The sequence below is a fragment of the Oreochromis aureus genome, linkage group 9, assembly GCF_013358895.1.
Source record: "Oreochromis aureus strain Israel breed Guangdong linkage group 9, ZZ_aureus, whole genome shotgun sequence".
NCBI lineage: Eukaryota > Metazoa > Chordata > Actinopteri > Cichliformes > Cichlidae > Oreochromis > Oreochromis aureus.
In genome coordinates, this window is record NC_052950.1 from 20,499,074 (window position 1) to 20,517,774 (window position 18,701).

General features: G+C 41.5%; 1 protein-coding gene across 2 annotated transcripts in view; it reads left to right on the top strand.

Moving 5' to 3' along the window:
• Window positions 1-18,466, top strand: part of dnajb6b (DnaJ heat shock protein family (Hsp40) member B6b) — a 30,035-nt gene extending 11,569 nt beyond the window's left edge. The window contains exons 3-10 of one of the 2 annotated variants that reach the window (XM_031732538.2): window positions 210-319; window positions 4,976-5,044; window positions 5,254-5,352; window positions 9,116-9,244; window positions 9,329-9,482; window positions 9,614-9,684; window positions 14,985-15,131; window positions 17,568-18,466. In XM_031732538.2, coding sequence (XP_031588398.2) covers window positions 210-319; window positions 4,976-5,044; window positions 5,254-5,352; window positions 9,116-9,244; window positions 9,329-9,482; window positions 9,614-9,684; window positions 14,985-15,131; window positions 17,568-17,677 — 889 coding nt within the window. In that variant the 3' untranslated portion in view covers window positions 17,678-18,466. Of the gene's footprint in view, window positions 1-209; window positions 320-4,975; window positions 5,046-5,251; window positions 5,353-9,115; window positions 9,245-9,328; window positions 9,483-9,613; window positions 10,263-14,984; window positions 15,132-17,567 lie in introns of those variants that run through there. The other variant, XM_039617371.1, reaches the window with a different exon arrangement.
• Window positions 18,467-18,701: the final 235 nt, after the last annotated feature.

Genomic DNA, 18,701 nt, shown 5'->3' on the forward strand with positions numbered 1-18,701 from the left:
GCAGTGTCAGGCTGTCTTTGTTATTTCTGCTTGGGTGGGGAGAAGGACAAGCAGCGTGTGTCTGCTGTAGTCATGTGAATATGTGTTTCTGATGGGGGGGTGTTATCTCTGTCATACATGCGTACATAAATGATTTCTACCCCGATATCAAGACATGACGACTCGTTCTTGACTCTGTGTGTTTTGACTTTATGGTGTTTGTATTTCAGTTACAGAAAACTGGCACTGAAATGGCATCCAGACAAGAACCCTGACAACAAGGATGAGGCAGAGAAAAAATTCAAAGAGCTGTCAGAGGCCTATGAAGTTCTCTCAGACGGTGAGACAGAACAAGAAGCTGGTGTATCTCAAGTGCACTGTTTGAAATGAGCTGTATTGAAGCCATTACTGTCTCAGATGTGAAGCTTGTGCTATTAAGAAACAGTGACATTCTGCTCCTGTTGTATAAATACAAGGGTAGAGACATGTTCAAAAAGTGTTGTTGTTACCATCAACGTGATACATTTTTGGAAACCAATACCAAAAAAACACAATTATTCTATGCCTCACATTGAGAGCTATAACAGAATTAGATCAGTTGTTGGGTTCAAAATATTGGGAAGAAAACACAGGAGGAATGCAAGTAACCACACTGGTCCAGAAGATGAGTTCAAGCGATGATTTTAATGAAACACACACGCGTGGGGGAGACACCCTGCAGAACATCAAAGGTGGATCTCCCTGACAATGAACAAACCGAAGGTTTTTATAGGGTCGGGTCAATACATCACCCCTTCATGCATTAAGCAGATACAATACTTGCATGCATCAAATCAAACCACAGACCTCCAGTTAACTTTTTGACCCATTTTAAAAGAACATTAGCTTCCATCTTCCTCCAGGTGCAGTGCCCGCAACCACCGCCCCAACCTAGCTGTTAGACATCCTGTACTTTCATCAAACCGTCACGTACACCCACAGAAAAACTGCAACCCTAGCAAAACATGCTTAAACTTTCACCTACAAAAATAAACTCACTACTATATCTGTGTGCGTGTGGGTGCGTGTATGTCTGTGCATGTGTTCCTCTCGCCTTGCACCTTATTTGACCCCTCTGCTTATGCAACCAGGCTGAGGCCATCCTGTGTATGATGATCTTAACTTATATGTAAAATGTATAAAAATGTATTAAACAAATGTTTCAATCTAATACCACTACTTAGAACTTAATAAAAGGTATACATAGATAAAAATAATAAAGAACAGAATACAAATGTATTGTAAGCGTGTGCAATCCTTCAATAACTCATGTCATCCTCACAATAGATTGGCTAATCATAGCGCTAACCAAAAGCTTGTAACCCTCAAAAGACGACTTCTTGAGTCACAACTCCTTTAAAGACACAAAAATGCAATATATGTAGAATAATCATAGGTGCACTCGCAATGACAAATCCTCATTTAATTATTTACTTTATTTACAGGTGCCAGTATAATTAAATGAGGATTTCTCATTGCGAGTGCACCTGTGATTAACAGCTATAAGTTGCTTAATGCATGAAGGGGTGATGTATTGACCCGACCCTATAAAAACCTTCGGTTTGTTCATTGTCAGGGAGATCCACCCTTGATGCTCTGCAGGGTGTGTCTCCCACGCGTGTGTTTCATTAAAATCATCGCTTGAACTCATCTTCTGGACCAGTGTGGTTACTTGCATTCCTCTTGTGTTTTCTTCCCAATATTTTGAACCCAACAACAGCTATAAGTTATTTACATTATTTTCTTTTTTTGGTCATAACTGATCGAATTTTTTTAATCTTTTGGTAAAACTGATAAAAAACAGTGATGTGCTTTAGCATTTCCAGAAGTGAAGGTTAGATTGTTTTTGTTGTTTTTCAGCCATTTATCTAGAGCCCAGAAATCTGACATTTTAAGACATAGGAAAGGAGTGAGTTGCCACTCTGGAAATGCCAAGTCATTAAATATAATATTAATTCTTATTATCACGTTCACACTAATGCCAGTGTTATATTTGCCATAATTGAGCAGCCTTTGTTTGGCCTGTTTTCTTGAATGGATGAGTAAAGATTGGCCACAGGTGACGAGCCCCTTGAATTTAAATGTAAGCATCATTTTTCAGTTTCATAGCAGACACTTGGTCAAAAGATGCAGGGGTAGCTGGGATATTTTTAAGAAGTTATAGCACCACTATCAGGATGGGATAACTGTAATGTAAACTGGGAGGGCGGGTTTAGTTTAGTTTTGACTAAATCCCATTTAAATTTCCATATACAGGGAGTGCAGAATTATTAGGCAAGTTGTATTTTTGAGGAATAATTTTATTATTGAACAACAACCATGTTCTCAATGAACCCAAAAAACTCATTAATATCAAAGCTGAATGTTTTTGAAAGTAGTTTTTAGTTTGTTTTTAGTTTTAGCTTTTTAGGGGATATCTGTATGTGCAGGTGACTATTACTGTGCATAATTATTAGGCAACTTAACAAAAAACAAATATATACCCATTTCAATTATTTATTTTACCATGAAACCAATATAACATCTCCACATTTATACATTTCTGACATTCAAAAACAAAACAAAAACAAATCAGCGACCAATATAGCCACCTTTCTTTGCAAGGACACTCAAAAGCCTGCCATCCATGGATTCTGTCAGTGTTTTGATCTGTTCACCATTTTTTGCAGCAGCAACCACAGCCTCCCAGACACTGTTCAGAGAGGTGTACTGTTTTCCCTCCTTGTAAATCTCACATTTGATGATGGACCACAGGTTCTCAATGGGGTTCAGATCAGGTGAACAAGGAGGCCATGTCATTAGTTTTTCTTCTTTTATACCCTTTCTTGCCAGCCACGCTGTGGAGTACTTGGGACGTGTGATGGAATTCACATGAAAATCATGTTTTTCTTGAAGGATGCAGACTTCTTCCTGTACCACTGCTTGAAGAAGGTGTCTTCCAGAAACTGGCAGTAGGACTGGGAGTTGAGCTCGACTCCATCCTCAACCCGAAAAAGGCCCCACAAGCTCATCTTTGATGATACCAGCCCAAACCAGTACTCCACCTCCACCATTGGCGTCTGAGTGGGACTGGAGCTCTCTGCCCTTTACCAATCCAGCCACGGGCCCATCCATCTGGCCCATCAAGACTCACTCTCATTTCATCAGTCCATAAAACCTTAGAAAAATCAGTCTTGAGATATTTCTTGGCCCAGTCTTGACGTTTCAGCTTGTGTGTCTTGTTCAGTGGTGGTTCTTTCAGCCTTTCTTACCTTGGCCATGTCTCTGAGTATTGCACACCTTGTGCTTTTGGGCACTCCAGTGATGTTGCAGCTCTGAAATATGGCCAAACAAGTGGCATCTTGGCAGCTGCACGCTTGACTTTTCTCAGTTCATGGGCAGACACATTTCTTGCGACCCTGTTGACTATTTTGAATGAAAGCGCATTGTTGATGATCACGTCAGAAGCTTTGCAACTTTAAGACTGCTGCATCCCTCTGCAAGATATCTCACTATTTTTGACTTTTCTGAGCCTGTCAAGTCCTTCTTTTGACCCATTTTGCCAAAGGAAAGGAAGTTGCCTAATAATTATGCACACCTGATATAGGGTGTTGATGTCATTGAGACACACCCCTTCTCATTACAGAGATGCACATCACCTAATATGCTTAATTGGTAGTAGGCTTTCGAGCCTATACAGCTTGAGTAAGACAACATGCATGAAGAGGATGATGTGGACAAAATACTCGTTTGCCTAATAATTCTGCACTCCCTGTATGACATTTAATTTGTATCATATTTACTTATCTGTGGGTTTTTTGTTTTTTTTTTTTTTAATTGATTAAAAATATATTGTGCAATTTATTTCGGTTTTTCAGGGGGAAAAATTCACATGAAGTCCTAAAAACTGGCAAAAAAACTGTATGTATCAAATATGATACACTAGGCATTAAGGGGTTAACACAAGTATGAAGAAAAACTTTTTTTCATAGTGTTTTTTTTTTTTTTTTTTTTTGAAAACTGTTTAGTCAGCAACACTGCGTTTTGCAAAGTGAAACTTGAGTGTATCCATTGTACGGTCAGACTTAGCAATGACGACGCACAGACGTCAGAGCTCCATATATCGGTTGTTAAGCTTAACGTGGGAATGCTGTACAAACATTCAGAGCTGAACTTACACACTTGCTTTACGTCTCTGGGAGATGAAATGCTGGTTTGGCAGCATGTTGCGAGGCTCCAAATGCTTTCAGTGTGAAGTAACTCCAGACCGCCGACAGGTCTCGCACACAACAGCCGCTCTATCACTTGACGCATATTGCTCCGATGTGCTAAGGTCACTACCTGGGTTATGCCATGTCGCAAGTTTTGTGAGGGGCTTTTGTGATATTTAATGGATCGGGTTACTTTTTTTAAAAAATTTTTTATTTATTTATTTCTAACTGATATCCGATCCAGTAATTTAGGTCAGGATACTGTATATTGGATCGGTCCATCCCTAGTCTATAGTATGTATTAACACTGATTATTTATGACTTCACAAAGCAAGATTTGTCCCCTTTACTGATTAAATTAGTTGGAACAAGTCTTTGAATTAATATTAAATAAATTTAAATTTACTGCATACTGCTGGTAGTGAATCTGGACTTTCTTTATTTATCTGGTTTAATTATATTATTCTCTGAATTAAATTTACTGCATACTGCTGGTAAATCTGACTTTTAATAATTGGCTTTAATAAAGCTAAAATTATAATATTCTGAAATAGCACACTACTGTCTCTAGTCATTTTCTTGGAATTACTTGGTAGTGTTATTCAGTGAAAATTAAAAGAGGCTGTTAGCTGGAGGCCATCATGTGTTAAGTCTGGAGTCTTTCACGATCCTAACAGAGGTTTATAATGCAGGAAGGAGGGCGCTTCACCTTCAGTTGCTCCGAGTTGTTTCTCATCTCATGTAAAATCCTTCTCTTTCTATTGCAGAAAGCAAGAGGAATGTTTATGACCGATATGGCAAAGAAGGCCTCTCAGGTGGAGGAGGAGGAGGAGGAGGTAAGGAGAGATCCGTTAAAGTTTCCATATTCATAAGTTTATCAGTTACTTTAGGTATGAAATGCCGACATACATCAGGTGGAAACAGCTGGACATTTGGTATTTGCATTGGTGCTTTGACAGCTTGTAATGATAGCTGTGTTTGCAGTGTTATCTTTGTTAAAGTGAGGTGTCATTTATAAGCCTTGTTTCTTTTCAATGTTTAATAGGAGGCCATTATGACCACTTCAGCAGCTTCACATTCCGCAACCCCGAGGACGTTTTCAGGGAATTCTTCGGCGGCAGAGATCCATTTACAGATTTATTCGGTAAGCCATTTCTGTGCGTGCACTTAAGAAGCACTGATGGGATGTTGTTTTCGGAACTGAAAGAGGGACTGAGGGGATGTGCTTTGGCTATTATTAACTTCATAATTTTATCTGGTCCAGAATATTCACGGATGACCTAAAAATGCTCAGAGACACAGAGCATCCACCAGGCCCCAGTTATCTGAATGTTAAACATAGATTTTTCTATTTCCTAATTAGTTTGCCTATTAGCACACAGCTCCTGCTGTGTAGATTGAGTGTTAGACCCAGGAAGCCTTCAGGAAAGCCACCACAGCTAATCCCCCACAGGACTGTAATGTGCATTTCCAATGCTTCACCTCACTAAATGTCACATGAAAGAAAACGCTGAGTATCCCTGCTGGATGTTGACTTCTACCTCATTACATTTCCTCAGTTAGGTAATTAATTAGGATTTAGATCTTTCATTTTGTGAGCCTTTGTTCACATAATCTTTATGATAAATTCAAACAAATATACACCCACACTTATGGACAGGTTTGTTCCAGTCTTCATTTTCTTTTGCACAAGTTTAGATGCGTTATATGAGAGACAAAACTATAATAAGCCTTGTCACTGAGAGCAAAGAGCGAAGAGTTAGTTGCTCTTAACCGATTGAAGTCACCGTGTCTTGAGGTGCCATCCGGTTCATCCTTTTAAGAGTGCCAATATTTGGCTTCAGTGTGATCTAGTAAAACAAGTTTAGTTGCTCTACCAGGTTGTCTGCGTTCAGCAAAAGGCTGATTGGAAGGCATGTGTAGTTCAGCCTGTGTGCCTCTAAATATGGAGTTCAGACGCAGGCAGAGGATGGATTTGAGAGTCTGCATCACTCAACTGGAATGCTTTCAAAAATAGCTTCCGTATTAAAACAAAAGCAGATGTAATAACGGCAAGTGTGTGTCTGTGTGCACGCTGTGTGTCAGAGCGCATGGGAAAACGGTATAATTCGAGCACGGCTGTGCATTTTGGACTTGACAGGAAAAATGTAAATATTAAAAATCATTAAATATGACGCTTAAATAAGAGCCACAGAACTGGAGCTAGAAGGGAGTCATCATGTTTCATTATGTAAACTTGTGTCCTTCTGAACACGGGTAAGCACAGCTGTTGCTGTTTGCACTCTTTGGTAAACAGTGAGAGCAAAAATGGCAAACCATGGAGTCAGCAGGCAGAAGAGTGAAGTTTATCTGCAGTTAAACTCGAGTTTAAACCTTATTTTGCTTGATTGGTATGCACCTGGAGAAGGTTTTAAAGTCATCTGTCCTAAGTTTATTTAATTTCCGTGTTGGTGTGTCTTCCCTTTTTAAAGAGACCTTTGGGGTTTCTTGGTTTTTATTAAGATGGCAAGTCAGAGGAAGATTGACATGTTTTAAAAGCCCATCAAGCCTGGAGTCCTGACTGTCCAGCAGCTGGTCCGGTGGATCTGTCACTCGGCTACCTCAGAGCGTCCAGCAGACTGCGGGCGGGGTGTGTTCAGAGACAAAAACAGAATCGCACAGCGCTGAAGGCCTAGCTGCCTGCCAAGAACAGCACACTCTTATTCTCAGATGAAAATGTGAAGACGTGGACGAGGAGCAGATGACTGTTTTATACTTCGGGACAGCTGCTTTTAAAACACAGCTTATATAATTCAGTTTTCTAAACTGTTTTCATATATTCAGACTGCCTTGTTAAATCCCCCCTGCTTTTGTACACTGTGACACTGCCCTTTCACTTTCTTCATGCGCTGTGAGGTGTTACACAGGCGTGGCACATTCTTGGCTGTTTAATCTCCAGTCTGTGCTTGACATCTCTTTTTAAGTTCTGCCAGAGTACATGAGCACGAGAGCGTGTTCCTTCTATTTAAGAATGACTCAGCTTTTCTTCCAGCTATCTATATGTTCGCCACTACTGTAACAATAATTAAATCATGGTCCGAGTGTTTAAACGACATTCCTCAGCACTCCCGTTCCTCACTTTCTCCCAGTGAAGCCTGCTGTCATTCTGACCTCTTTGCAGGAGCTCAGCTGTCTCCTCTAAGGTCTTTAAGGTAAATGGACAGTAATGTGGTTGCAATAGCAGTCAGCGGATACTCTTATTTTAGGCTTTCAGTCAGAGGGAACAAGCAAAGCTTTCTTGCCACTGCCTCAGTACATTCAAGGTTGAAGGAGGAGTCTTCTTTCAGCAAATGGTGCCAGTGATCCAGCCTTATCCTGCTGGGCTGACCCAGATTGGCAGAGCACAATTAGTAGGGCGTCCACAGGGCTTTAGGAGGAGAATTAGTGGTCGGCACTTTTACAGTTTAGGGATAAGGTTGTTCCAGAAATTGCAAACTGATGCTCTGATATTCACCACAGCCTTAATCATTTTTAAAAAAAATTTGTATCAGGTACTTAAATATTTTAGGAGCTGGCAACTGGCTGGCTGTACTCGAGGGAAAAAAAACGGTACTTCCTGTCCAGCTCCAAAGCACCACACAGACATAGTTTGAGACTGCTGGAAGGAAAGCAAAGCTAAAGATATTCTTGACTTTATCCTCTTGTGAGCAAGTGCCTCTCACCTGACCTCTTCAGAGTAAGATGATATCTTTTACATAATGCTTCTCAAAAAAAAAAAAAAAAAAAATTAAAGGAACACTTAGAAAATGCATCAGATCTCAGTTGGGAATAAAATCATGCTGAATGTCTAAACTTATAAGCCTACAGAGGGCTGAAATCAAAAACACACCAAAAATCAAAGTGAAAGAAATGATGCTGCAGGCTAGTCCGTTTAGCTAAAATTTCATTGCAGCAACTAAGAAATGGTACTCGGTCATTTATATAGCCTCCATGTGTCTGCCCTGGGGGTTCTCCTCCCAGACCTGGACCAGTTAATCACTGAACCCTTGGGTGGTTTGAGATGAACCCTGGTGGCATCAGATGGACTGAAACATGATGTCTCAGAGGTGTTCTGTTGGATTTAGGTCAGGCCAGCATGGGGGGCATTCAGTACTGTTGGTTCCTTCATCCTCCTGGAACAGCCTGAATATATTCTACCCACATGAGGCCGGGGATTGTTGTGTACCATGAGGAACCCAGGACCCACTGTACCAACACGGGGTCCAAAATTCTCCCAATACCTGATGGCAGTCAGGGTACCGTCCACCATAAATATGCCTCCCCACACCATCACTGACCTACCATCAAACCGGTCATGCTGAATGATGAGACGGTCAGCATAACATTGTCCACGTCTTCTTCAGACCCTTGCACATCTGTCACATGTGCTCAGGGTGAACCTGCTCTCATCTGTGAAAAGCAGAGGGCATCAGTGGTGTAGCTGCCAATTCTGGTATTCTGTTCTGCATGCCAATCTTGCTCTACTGTGGGGGAAGTGAGCACAGGCCCCGCTTAAAAAATGCCCCCATAAAGTTTCTGTTTGGCCTGAGACATTCATGCTGGTGGCCTGCTGGAGGTCATTCTGTAGCTCTGGCCATGCTTATCCTGTTCCTCCTGCTCCTTCTTGCACAAAGGAGCAGTAATAGTCCTGCTTATGGGTTAAGGACCTTCTATGGACCCGTCCAGCTCTCCTAGAGTAAAGTCTCCTGCTCTTGAGACTGTGCTGACTGGGTGACAGCAGACCGTCTGGCAGTGGTGTGTCCATTTAAGCGAGCATGTATACCATAATGAGGTGAAAGTGATAACATGTCAGGTTAAACGTGGAGTTTTGTCCCTGCTCCTGAAAGATGTTCTGTGTTACTCACAAATTACTCTGATTTCCTTCACAGCTGATGATCCCTTTGATGATTTCTTTGGAGGCAGTCGCAGTCGCCAGAGGGGGGCAAGGATGGGTGGATCGTTCTTTGGTTATGGGGGCTTTCCAGCATTTGGAGGTAGCTTTGGTGGATTTGATTCAGGTGAGTACACAGAGAGGATTATTGAACAAATGAGGAAAATTTTCCCCATTTTAGTTCTTTTCTGTAATGTTTGTCTTCTGTTAGGTTTTAGCTCATTTGGAGACATGGGTGGGGGAGGATTCACCTCCTTCTCTTCATCATCATTTGGCGGCGGGGGAGGAGGAGGAGGAATGGGTAATTTTAAATCCGTATCAACCTCCACCAAATTCGTCAACGGCAGACGGATTACCACAAAACGGTACCCAAATGTTCAACTCTGCAATCTTTATAAGACTTCTGACATTATCCCATCTTCTCGATTTCCAAAGTGTATTTGGTCTTTTTATTTATTTATTTTTAATGTATTTATTTTCTTTTTACGTCTGACAGGATCGTTGAGAACGGCCAGGAGCGGGTTGAAGTGGTAGAGGACGGTCAGTTAAAATCTCTAACTGTTAATGGTAAGGAGCAGCTCCTAAGACTGGATAACAAGTAATTATCTCACCTCAACATAGAGTTTTGTCATCTGGAAACCTCCGGCAGTCGGTCTCTCCTCTCTGTGTCCTCCTGCATCTCATTTCCCAAAGAACAATTTTCTCATTTTAGTTTAGCTGCGAGGGGAGGCAAGAGACGTTTCCACAGTATTTGTATTTATTCCATTATTTTTGCGGGACCAGCTTGCTGGGAATTATGTTTTTGTTTTCTACAGTAAATTGAATTGTACTTTAACTTCTGCGACAGAGCTGGATACGTACTATACGTATATATAAATATAAATATTTTTTTTCCTTTCGGGGTGTATATTGTCTTTGTTGTTGGAGGGGGGAAAAAGGTAACACAAGATGCTGTACATTTGACTTATGCATGTCATTTTTGCTCTTTACATTTGACCAGTTTAACAAGTGAATGAGGAAAGCTTAACCACCTCACCCTAATGTCTTTAACTTGGACTTCACCTTGCTAACCTGTTTGCTATTACCATGTTCACGCGTGTGTAATAATATGAACAGATCATTAATAAATTAATTGTAACAATGTGCATTTTTCTCACTTTTGCATTTTTGTTTGTGTGTTTGGGGGGGAAAGGACACACGGTGTGTTTTTGGTTTGTTTGTGCATGATCGCCGATTCCCAGCACTGTTACCAGACACGCAGGGTCTTTGTACAAAGAACAGCAAAATAAAAACTTCAGATTTAGGCAATAAACTTTGTGCAATGTGAAGGGAAGTGCTGCTGCAGTCACCCTGGTGTCTGTGTGATGCTTTTTCTTTGCTTGAGTGACTTTCTATATTGCCTCACTCTTCCTGGATGTGCGAGTCTTCTGCTTGCGCCCGATCACGGTTTAAAAGCTGCTTCACACAACCGCAATAAAGGAAACCGCAGCGGCTGCTTCTTTCGCACACTCACTCTCAGTCAGAGCTCACCTTGCGCTTTATTTTGTAACCCACTAATGCCTCAGTTTCAGTGCAGGTCACTACACCGTGCGCTGTTTGCTTTTCACTAAAATAACTCTCCTAATCATTTCACCAAGAGATCATGAGGAAAACAGCAAAGATAACACACCCTGAATTTTTTTTTTTCCTTTTTTCCCCCCCTATGTGTGGTAGGTATGCTTTACCTTTAGGTGAAATTAAAGCAACACCCTCCCTTCTGTTTCGTTTCTCTGCCTCACCCTTTATGGCAGTTTTATGTTCTATTGTAAAAGTGCTGATGGTGGCCCTGATCTGATCCAAGGTAGAAGTAACTGGGCTGATCAGTTTGGTAAACAGCTGTGTCAAATAATAGCAGAGATAATCCTTGATTACAAGCACACAAGTTGTGTTTGGTGGTGTTAAAGGTAGGAGTGTGTGTGCGCTTGCACAAACAATTGACATGATAGACTCAGTTAAACTGGGTTATGTGTATGACTGCAGTTTGTTTTGAGGTCACTGTGCACAGAGTGTGCGTGTGTGTGTTAAGGAATGTGCTCGGGGCTAGTTTATTTACACAAGCCCCGCTGCATATTTTTGCAAAAGAGCAATCAGGAGTGGGGAAAGCAAAGAAGAAGCAAAGGGCAGGGTGAGGCTTCAAAACTGAAATGTTGACGCGAAAACACACAATTTGGTCCCTGCGTTTCTATTTCAGTGCTGTGAAGACCACCTATCATCCTATTTGACTCTTTCACCCCCCTCCGCCACCGCTGATTTCAGATGCGCGTGCGCAGTCCTGTTGCTAGGTGACACTGCAGCCCTGTATGCTCTCGTCTTCCCACTCATATCTCTGTATATGTAAATGTGCTGCATACATTAGGGATTGTTGTTGCTAATGTAGCTCAGGATTATTGGGCTGCACCAAGAAGAAAATTTGGACGCCATATTTGATCGCATTGATGTGATCTCGATGTCCTGTGGTAGTCTAATCTTTTTTTTCAAAGAAGAGCGGAAGCGACTAAAAAGGTGTTACGTGAGCAGGGATTGTATCTGTGGTACTATAGCTCCCTCTCCTGGACAATCAGGTTTTTTAATTTATTGGATTAACTACAGTTCCCAGAACACCGGCGCTCGAAACAGGAAGTGTAATTTTGCCGCTGCTTTAGTGACTATTTCTTTTTATATTGGCACTATTTAAAGTAATAAAGTATGCCGAATGATCTATCAGCCCTCTGTATTGGTGGTATATCAATACATGCACAGACAGTTATCAGAGGATTATTGTGATAGCGTGGAAAAGCTAAAAATGAGGTAAATCTTAATCAGGTTCCGCTATAAAAAGCGTCATTTTGTTTGTTTGATATTTTTAATCTCATTTATTCTTGTTTATTGGCAATAATTTTACCTGGTGCAAGTCTAAAATGTGTTCATCAATAATATATGCTTGGATTAAACCCATTTTGACGCCTTGAATGATTAAAAAACATTAAAAAAATAATTATCTACTTGTGTTGATGTTCAGGAGAATTTAAAAAAAAAAATTATTTAACCTTTATTTATACGGGTTGTCCCATTGAGACGCAATGTCTCATTTACAAGAGAGACCTTTTCCAGACAAACATTAAAATTACAACAATAAAAGATACAGTAAATTACCCTGCTGCTTATTTTATTTAAATTAAAAATAGGTCTCAATGTGTAGAATTTGTGCGAAAATGCCGCATTAAATAAAGAATATAAATTAAATTAGCTTCATGATGTTTCCTATTAAAGAAGATTAATTGCTGCTTTTTTTTAAACCGCACGTTTCAATGTGAAGGTGGCCACTAGGTGACGCTGTTTGTGAGCAATAGACAGCAGGACGTCATGATTTCTCTGAGAGCAAAAGCTCACAAAATCTGGAGCCTTATTGGAATAAATGGAGCAACAAGTGACATATGTGTCTTTTAGATTAAATTAAAATAAAACACAGAAGAAGCCCATTTGTGTTCATAATTTGAATATCAAAACTTTTTTGTAGTAAAAATAAAGGCTCTTTATTTCTGTAACAGGCCATTGTAGTGATTAAGGTGTGAAGACCAAGGTCCTGCAGCTCTCTTTCTCTCCATCCATCTATTCCAGTATGACACGTTACTGTGATTTCCTGTCCCATGTCATGAGAGATGGCTTCCTGTTGGCTGAAAGCAGCATCCCGTTTTAATCCCCCCCCTCTCTCCGCCTCGCCCGCTTGACGGCTTAGCATGAAACCTCAGCTCGGCCCGGAGCCACTGGTCACTTTATGAACGATGGCAAAGATAAGCTGCCAGTTTCCCTTTGGCTGTGTCTCTACAAGACCGTATCTCCCTGTGCTCTGCAGCAGAGTCGCATCAGCATGCCACCAGATGTCTTGAACCTGGGGAAGGTGGACTGTTGAAAATAATCTGGTCTGTGGTTGTAGTTGTCATGTAGGGTTAACGTCCTTCTGAACAGTGATTTATTTTAAGCTTCCACAGTTGACAACTAAAGCTCCAGCCTGCTGCAAGTAAGGCTGCCTTTGTCAGTCACACATGGATTTTGTGTCTGTGTGCGTTTGCGTGTTAACCTGGGCGTTTACGCCTGTGCTCCTGCATTTCAGTCTAGACGGTGTGCTTCAAGCAGGCTTTATACACACACACACAAACACACACAGCATTGTTCAGCCTGCAGACAAATGACAGGCACTCTCAAGACAATAGCTGCAAATGAAAGCATCCAGGAACTCAACTGTGTTCACTCAAATGAAGTCCTTGATCCAGAAAATAAAAGGCTGCCTTTATGAACACACACATAAAAAATCTCATTATCTTCACTGCTTTTTGATATTGTTGTTGTTGAAATTAATTAACTGCTGATGGATTATGGAACTTGATAGCAGAAGGAATCTTATCACTGGACCTCTAATGGATGCAAATATTGATCCCCAGGAGTAAAGGAGGCTGGGATGAAGCAGGCAACCTTGAAGTTGCATGCATTTTGGCTTAATCCAGCCGTCTAACCTCACCTGATAGGATCGTGAGACAAATGCAGGTTGGGATTAGTCCCCCCCCGCCTGCACACCCCCTCCCTTCCAGCTGCAGCCTTGAGAATAAAGCCACCAATTGTCCTGTTGTCTGGTGGTCTGCTGCGAGCAGGTGCCTCCATGCGGGGGTCAGCTCGTTTACATCTTTTTGTGTGTGTGTGTGTGTGTTCAGTTTTTAAAAAAGCTGATTTGTAAACTCTAGAGTGAAGAAATTCAAGTCTGGGGTTAAAACGGGCGCCTAAAGTTTAGAGCAAATAACTACATTCAGCCAATTTTAACCTTAAAGTATTTGTGACAAAAAAGAAATTGGGCTTGGGTCAGAATGGATGACCCGCAGTGATAAGATCCCTATTCAGAGGGAATAGAAATCCAGCAAAGGTTTTTTGTCTCTGTTAAGGCCTGAGCTCAAGCAGTCATGTTTGATTGCCTCAAAACCCCCTTGAGCACCACCTGAAAGCATCTAAAGATCTCCCTCCAAAAATCCCATCGACCTAAAGCGATGTTTATGCTCGCGCAGATACAGTAGACGGCGGCTCAAACGAAGCTGACAGGCCTCTGATGAGTTTAATGCTGGACTGTTACACACTGTGCAGGGGATTTTCTATTTTTATTTTGTATTTTTTGGGGGGTGGGGTGCTGCTGCAGACCCTCCTCTAAATGGGACCGGGTTCAGCACGGCGAGCATCTGGCCTCCTTTCTTCTCCTCTCCACTGCCTTAATTACACAACACAATAGCGATGAGATCTGCCTGTAATCTCCCAGCATAATAAGTCCCCCCCTTCCAACCCACCCTCCCTTCTCCTATACCCTGCCTGCCACTAATTCAATATAAATGTAAATTACCTAGAGAAAAGAATAACCAAATCTCATTTTATTTACATGACTAATCACAATAAAGTCAGGCAGATGAAATATGAATGAAATATATGGTTGGGGTGTGAAAGAAAAAGGGGTCCGTGTAGCCTTGGGGACTCTTTGAACCTCTCGTTTTATCTCATCTTTCTTGTTTCTTGTTGGTTACATCAATATACCTTTTGGACTGAACTTGGTGTAATAGATGTGTGTATGTAGTTTTTTTTTCCGCCCCTCTCTCTCGCTGCCTGATTGTATTCACACTGCCAAGAGCATGAGAAGGTAATATGTTTTCCTTTCAGCTCACTTCACATCTCATGTCAGAATGCTGGAATTCTCAGAGGCTACATGGGGGTGGGTGGGGGGGGGGTTTAATGTTGATTTAAACACCTCGGGCAAACCATCCAGACAGCGAGGAGCTTAGGTGTGATTCATTGCCACTCTGCTCTGCTCACACCCACAGACGTCTCAGCTGAGGACCCCATGGAGGACTTTCGCCGCCGCAGACAGAACACGCTTCCTGGCCTGGGCCTGCACCAGCGTCACCTGAGGAACTCTGCCCAGAACCCGCCAGAGGAAGAGGGGGAACACAGCCCGGGACAAACGAGAGGTCCGCCCACCCGCCTGTGTAGGGCTGATTAATTACAAGCACACATAGGCCCCCCCACCCCCTTTAAAGAGCAGAGTCTTAATAAGCGCAGCTAATTGTCTGCTTTTGTGTCTGATGGCCACACAAAGGAGGATGACGAAGAGTGGCGTGTTTGATTGGCAGATGTAAACAGAGAGGACAGAGATGTTCATTAGGCAGCTCTGTTCTAGCTCGCAGTAACGACCAGGGGTCAGAGTCCACCCTCTGTTTTCCTTCATGGGGTCAGGAAGTCATGCACAAAAGCTGAGCAATTATCTGCAACACGCAGCCGCTGAATGCTTTATAATAGCGGCTTCGTTAGTTAAGGAGGGGACTTTTAATTTCACTGTACATAGTTCCTGCTGCGACACAAACAAAGGCCCTAATTCTCTCCCTGAGATAATGACACAAACTACTTAAATATGGGTCCTCAGAGAGAGGAGTGGTTTTAAGTGCTGCTGCAAACTAAAGCTCAGAGTTTTAACTGCAAGTAGGAACACTTCATACTGCTACAGGCAGCCTCTGATATATTTACCGATAGGTGATCAATCCTTTACCAAGACAGCTTTTAGTTGCCAAGTCATTAACAGCTTTAATTTGAACAAAAACCAGGGCGATTTAAATATGGAGAAAAATGCTGATAGGTCCATCCAAGATTTCTCTTAATTTCCACTTAAACATTATGCATTACACCTAGAGGAGCTGCTCGCTCATGAAGCTCCCTGCGCACAGTTTTTTTTACTGATGTTAAAGAGTCCACAGAGCACTGCTGACTTTTACACACCATCCTCGTCAGGACTCAGAGACCCCACTCTGTAACTTTATGTGATCTGCTGCTTTGTGGGTGTGGTTCCTAAATGTTTCCACTTTGCAATAGCGCCACTTGATTATCAAATATCTAGGTGGGAAGAAATTTAACAAACTGACTTGTTGCAGAAATGGCATCCGATCACAGTATTATGCTTGATTTTAACAAGCTCATTACAACAACCCATTCTTTCACAACTGTTGGTAAAGGCACTCTGTGCGGCTGCCTGTCAGTTTTTATTTTTTACACTTGTAGCAGTGGGACTGAAAATACCTGAATTCAAAGATTAAGAAGTGTGACATGATACTGTTGTCCAAGGATACAAGGGAGACAAAAACTTTATTCTACTTTCACTTTCAAGTAAACCTGTTCAGCACAAATCTCTGTAAAGCCAATGTAGCAGCAGCTCACTGCATTTAGGTATGCAGACAGTCAAATGCTGATAAAGTTCAAACTAAGCGTCAAAATGGGGAAGAAGGGTGATTTAAGTAACTTTGAACGTGGCATGGTTATTGAGTCCAGACAGGCTGGTTTGAGTATTTCAGTAACAGCTTATGTGATTTTCCCACACAACCACCTCTGCCTAGTGAGCGGTATTTAGTTAGCTGAGAATGGCCAGACTGCTTCAAGCAGTAAGGAAAGTGACAGTAACTCATACCTTAGTTGTCTGCAGAGGAGCATCTCTGAACGTACAGTGTGTTATAAGCAGATGGGCTACAGCAGCAGAAGACCACACTTGGTGCCACGTGACCAACATGGAAACACTGATTTATCCTGCCTTGTTTTGAAGGTTCAGGCTGGAGGTGTTGGTATAATGCTTTGTGGGATATATTTTTTTTTAGCAATTAATTTAAATCCACAGCCTATCTTAGTGTTGTTGCTGACCATGTCCATCAGTTTATGACCACACATCATTAAACACATCATTAAAATGAGTTGTACTCAAATGGCTCAGAGGGCTGTTTGACTCTATGCAGTTAATGCAGTTAAGGCAGTTCAGAAGTAAGACAACAAACCGGTATAAGCAAGATTTAACGCTTCATGTCCCGTCATTGTGATTCAGATTATGAATGTGTTGCTTAGTGTATTTCTCCACAGTAATTGGACTACTCAGTGAAATCTGAGTCATTTTCTAAGAGTACTGAAGTTATGAGCTCAAAAAAGCCTCATACCTCATGAAAGACACAGGCACACATTGATCACGATAAAAAAAGTCCAACCATCTCACCAACCCGGCTGTCTTCAGTCAAAACACAGAAAATCTCAGCTGCTTCTATCCAATAAAGACACATCCATTCAAAACTCTTATAAAAGCATCATCAACAATCAGCAGGAGGGGTGTAGTGACGTGAACTCTACAGTCCATTCCCAAATGTGATGCAGTTGAAGTTTTTCTGCACATTTTGCTTGAATCACCACAAGAACGGTGGCTTACTGTGCTCCAGAGCTGTTATGGCTCGTGAAACTCTTAAGAGTCCTGCAAGTGATTTATTCACATTAATAAAACTATTATTTACAACTCATAAAGTCTAAATAAGCTAAAAAGTGAAACTGAGAATAAATGCAATGATTCTAATGATTTTTTTCCCCCTTTTTCTTTTAATTTGAAGGACACACAGACAACAAGAGGAAGAAACTGTGGCTAAAGGAGGCAGAATCCAAAAAGAAAAGAGCTCCTCGACACTTCCCGTGGTTCAGTGGATTTGGTGCCTTCTTTTAAACGCTTACACACACACACACACACATAGTGGTCGGCAGAAGTGCCATCCATCAATCATATGTGGCATTAGTTCATCTTCGCTTTGTATCAGGGGCCCAGCAGCCCCACCGTTGCACCACATCTCTCTCTGTTTATCAGCTGCAGACCTCACTTCAACGTTTTGTCCTCTTCTGTTCGAGATACATTTTAGTAGCTGTTGCTGTATTTAACGCGTGGATGTACAGAGAGCGTCCAGAACTTAAATTACTCTCTTGAACTTTTCCACTGTTTGCAGCGTGTTTTTTGGGGGAGTGATTTTGTGTTTGAAAGGGTTCAAGTGGAAGTAGAATTACAGTATCGAGCCTTGTTTATAAGAAGCATGAAAATTACTGCGCTAATACTGTGCAGCGTGTGAGAATAAGCGAAGGTCAAAACTATTCAGCCAATCCTTCGTTCAGCAGAGACAAGGCGAGAGGGGTAAGCGGAGAGTAAAATGAGAATGAAAGAGAAGAGTGAGCTTTATTACGGAGGGACTGACGTTTCTTGCTCACTCCCACATGAAAACTCAATAACTCCATCCACTCTTTACCTCCGCTTCCACGTCAAAGCCAAAAGTCCTTATTAACCCCTCTCAAAGTGTTGTGTTTTTTTTGTAGGACTCTTTGTATTTAGTGGATTCAGCAACATGTGGGTGTTTTTGTAAAAGATGCGTCCTTGACAGATTGTTCTCATGATGACTGTGAGTGGAAAACGTCTGAGAAATGTTCATTTTTTATGGACTCTTGAAATTAAATGCTTAAAGCAAAACACGTCCTTGAAGTGTTTATCCTTCTGTATCACTACCAACCACATTATCGCAGGAAGATCTTCGCTAATTGCCAATACTGATCTGATCAGTTAATTAAGAAAAGGCTTACATGTTGTACACGCACAACTTTCAGCTCTGTGAGGTGTAGTATAATAATCAGAAATATTGAGAACGGCACGGCTAAGATGGCGAGTTAGATTAGCTTTTTTATTTTAGGTCTGCAAAACAGCTAACATA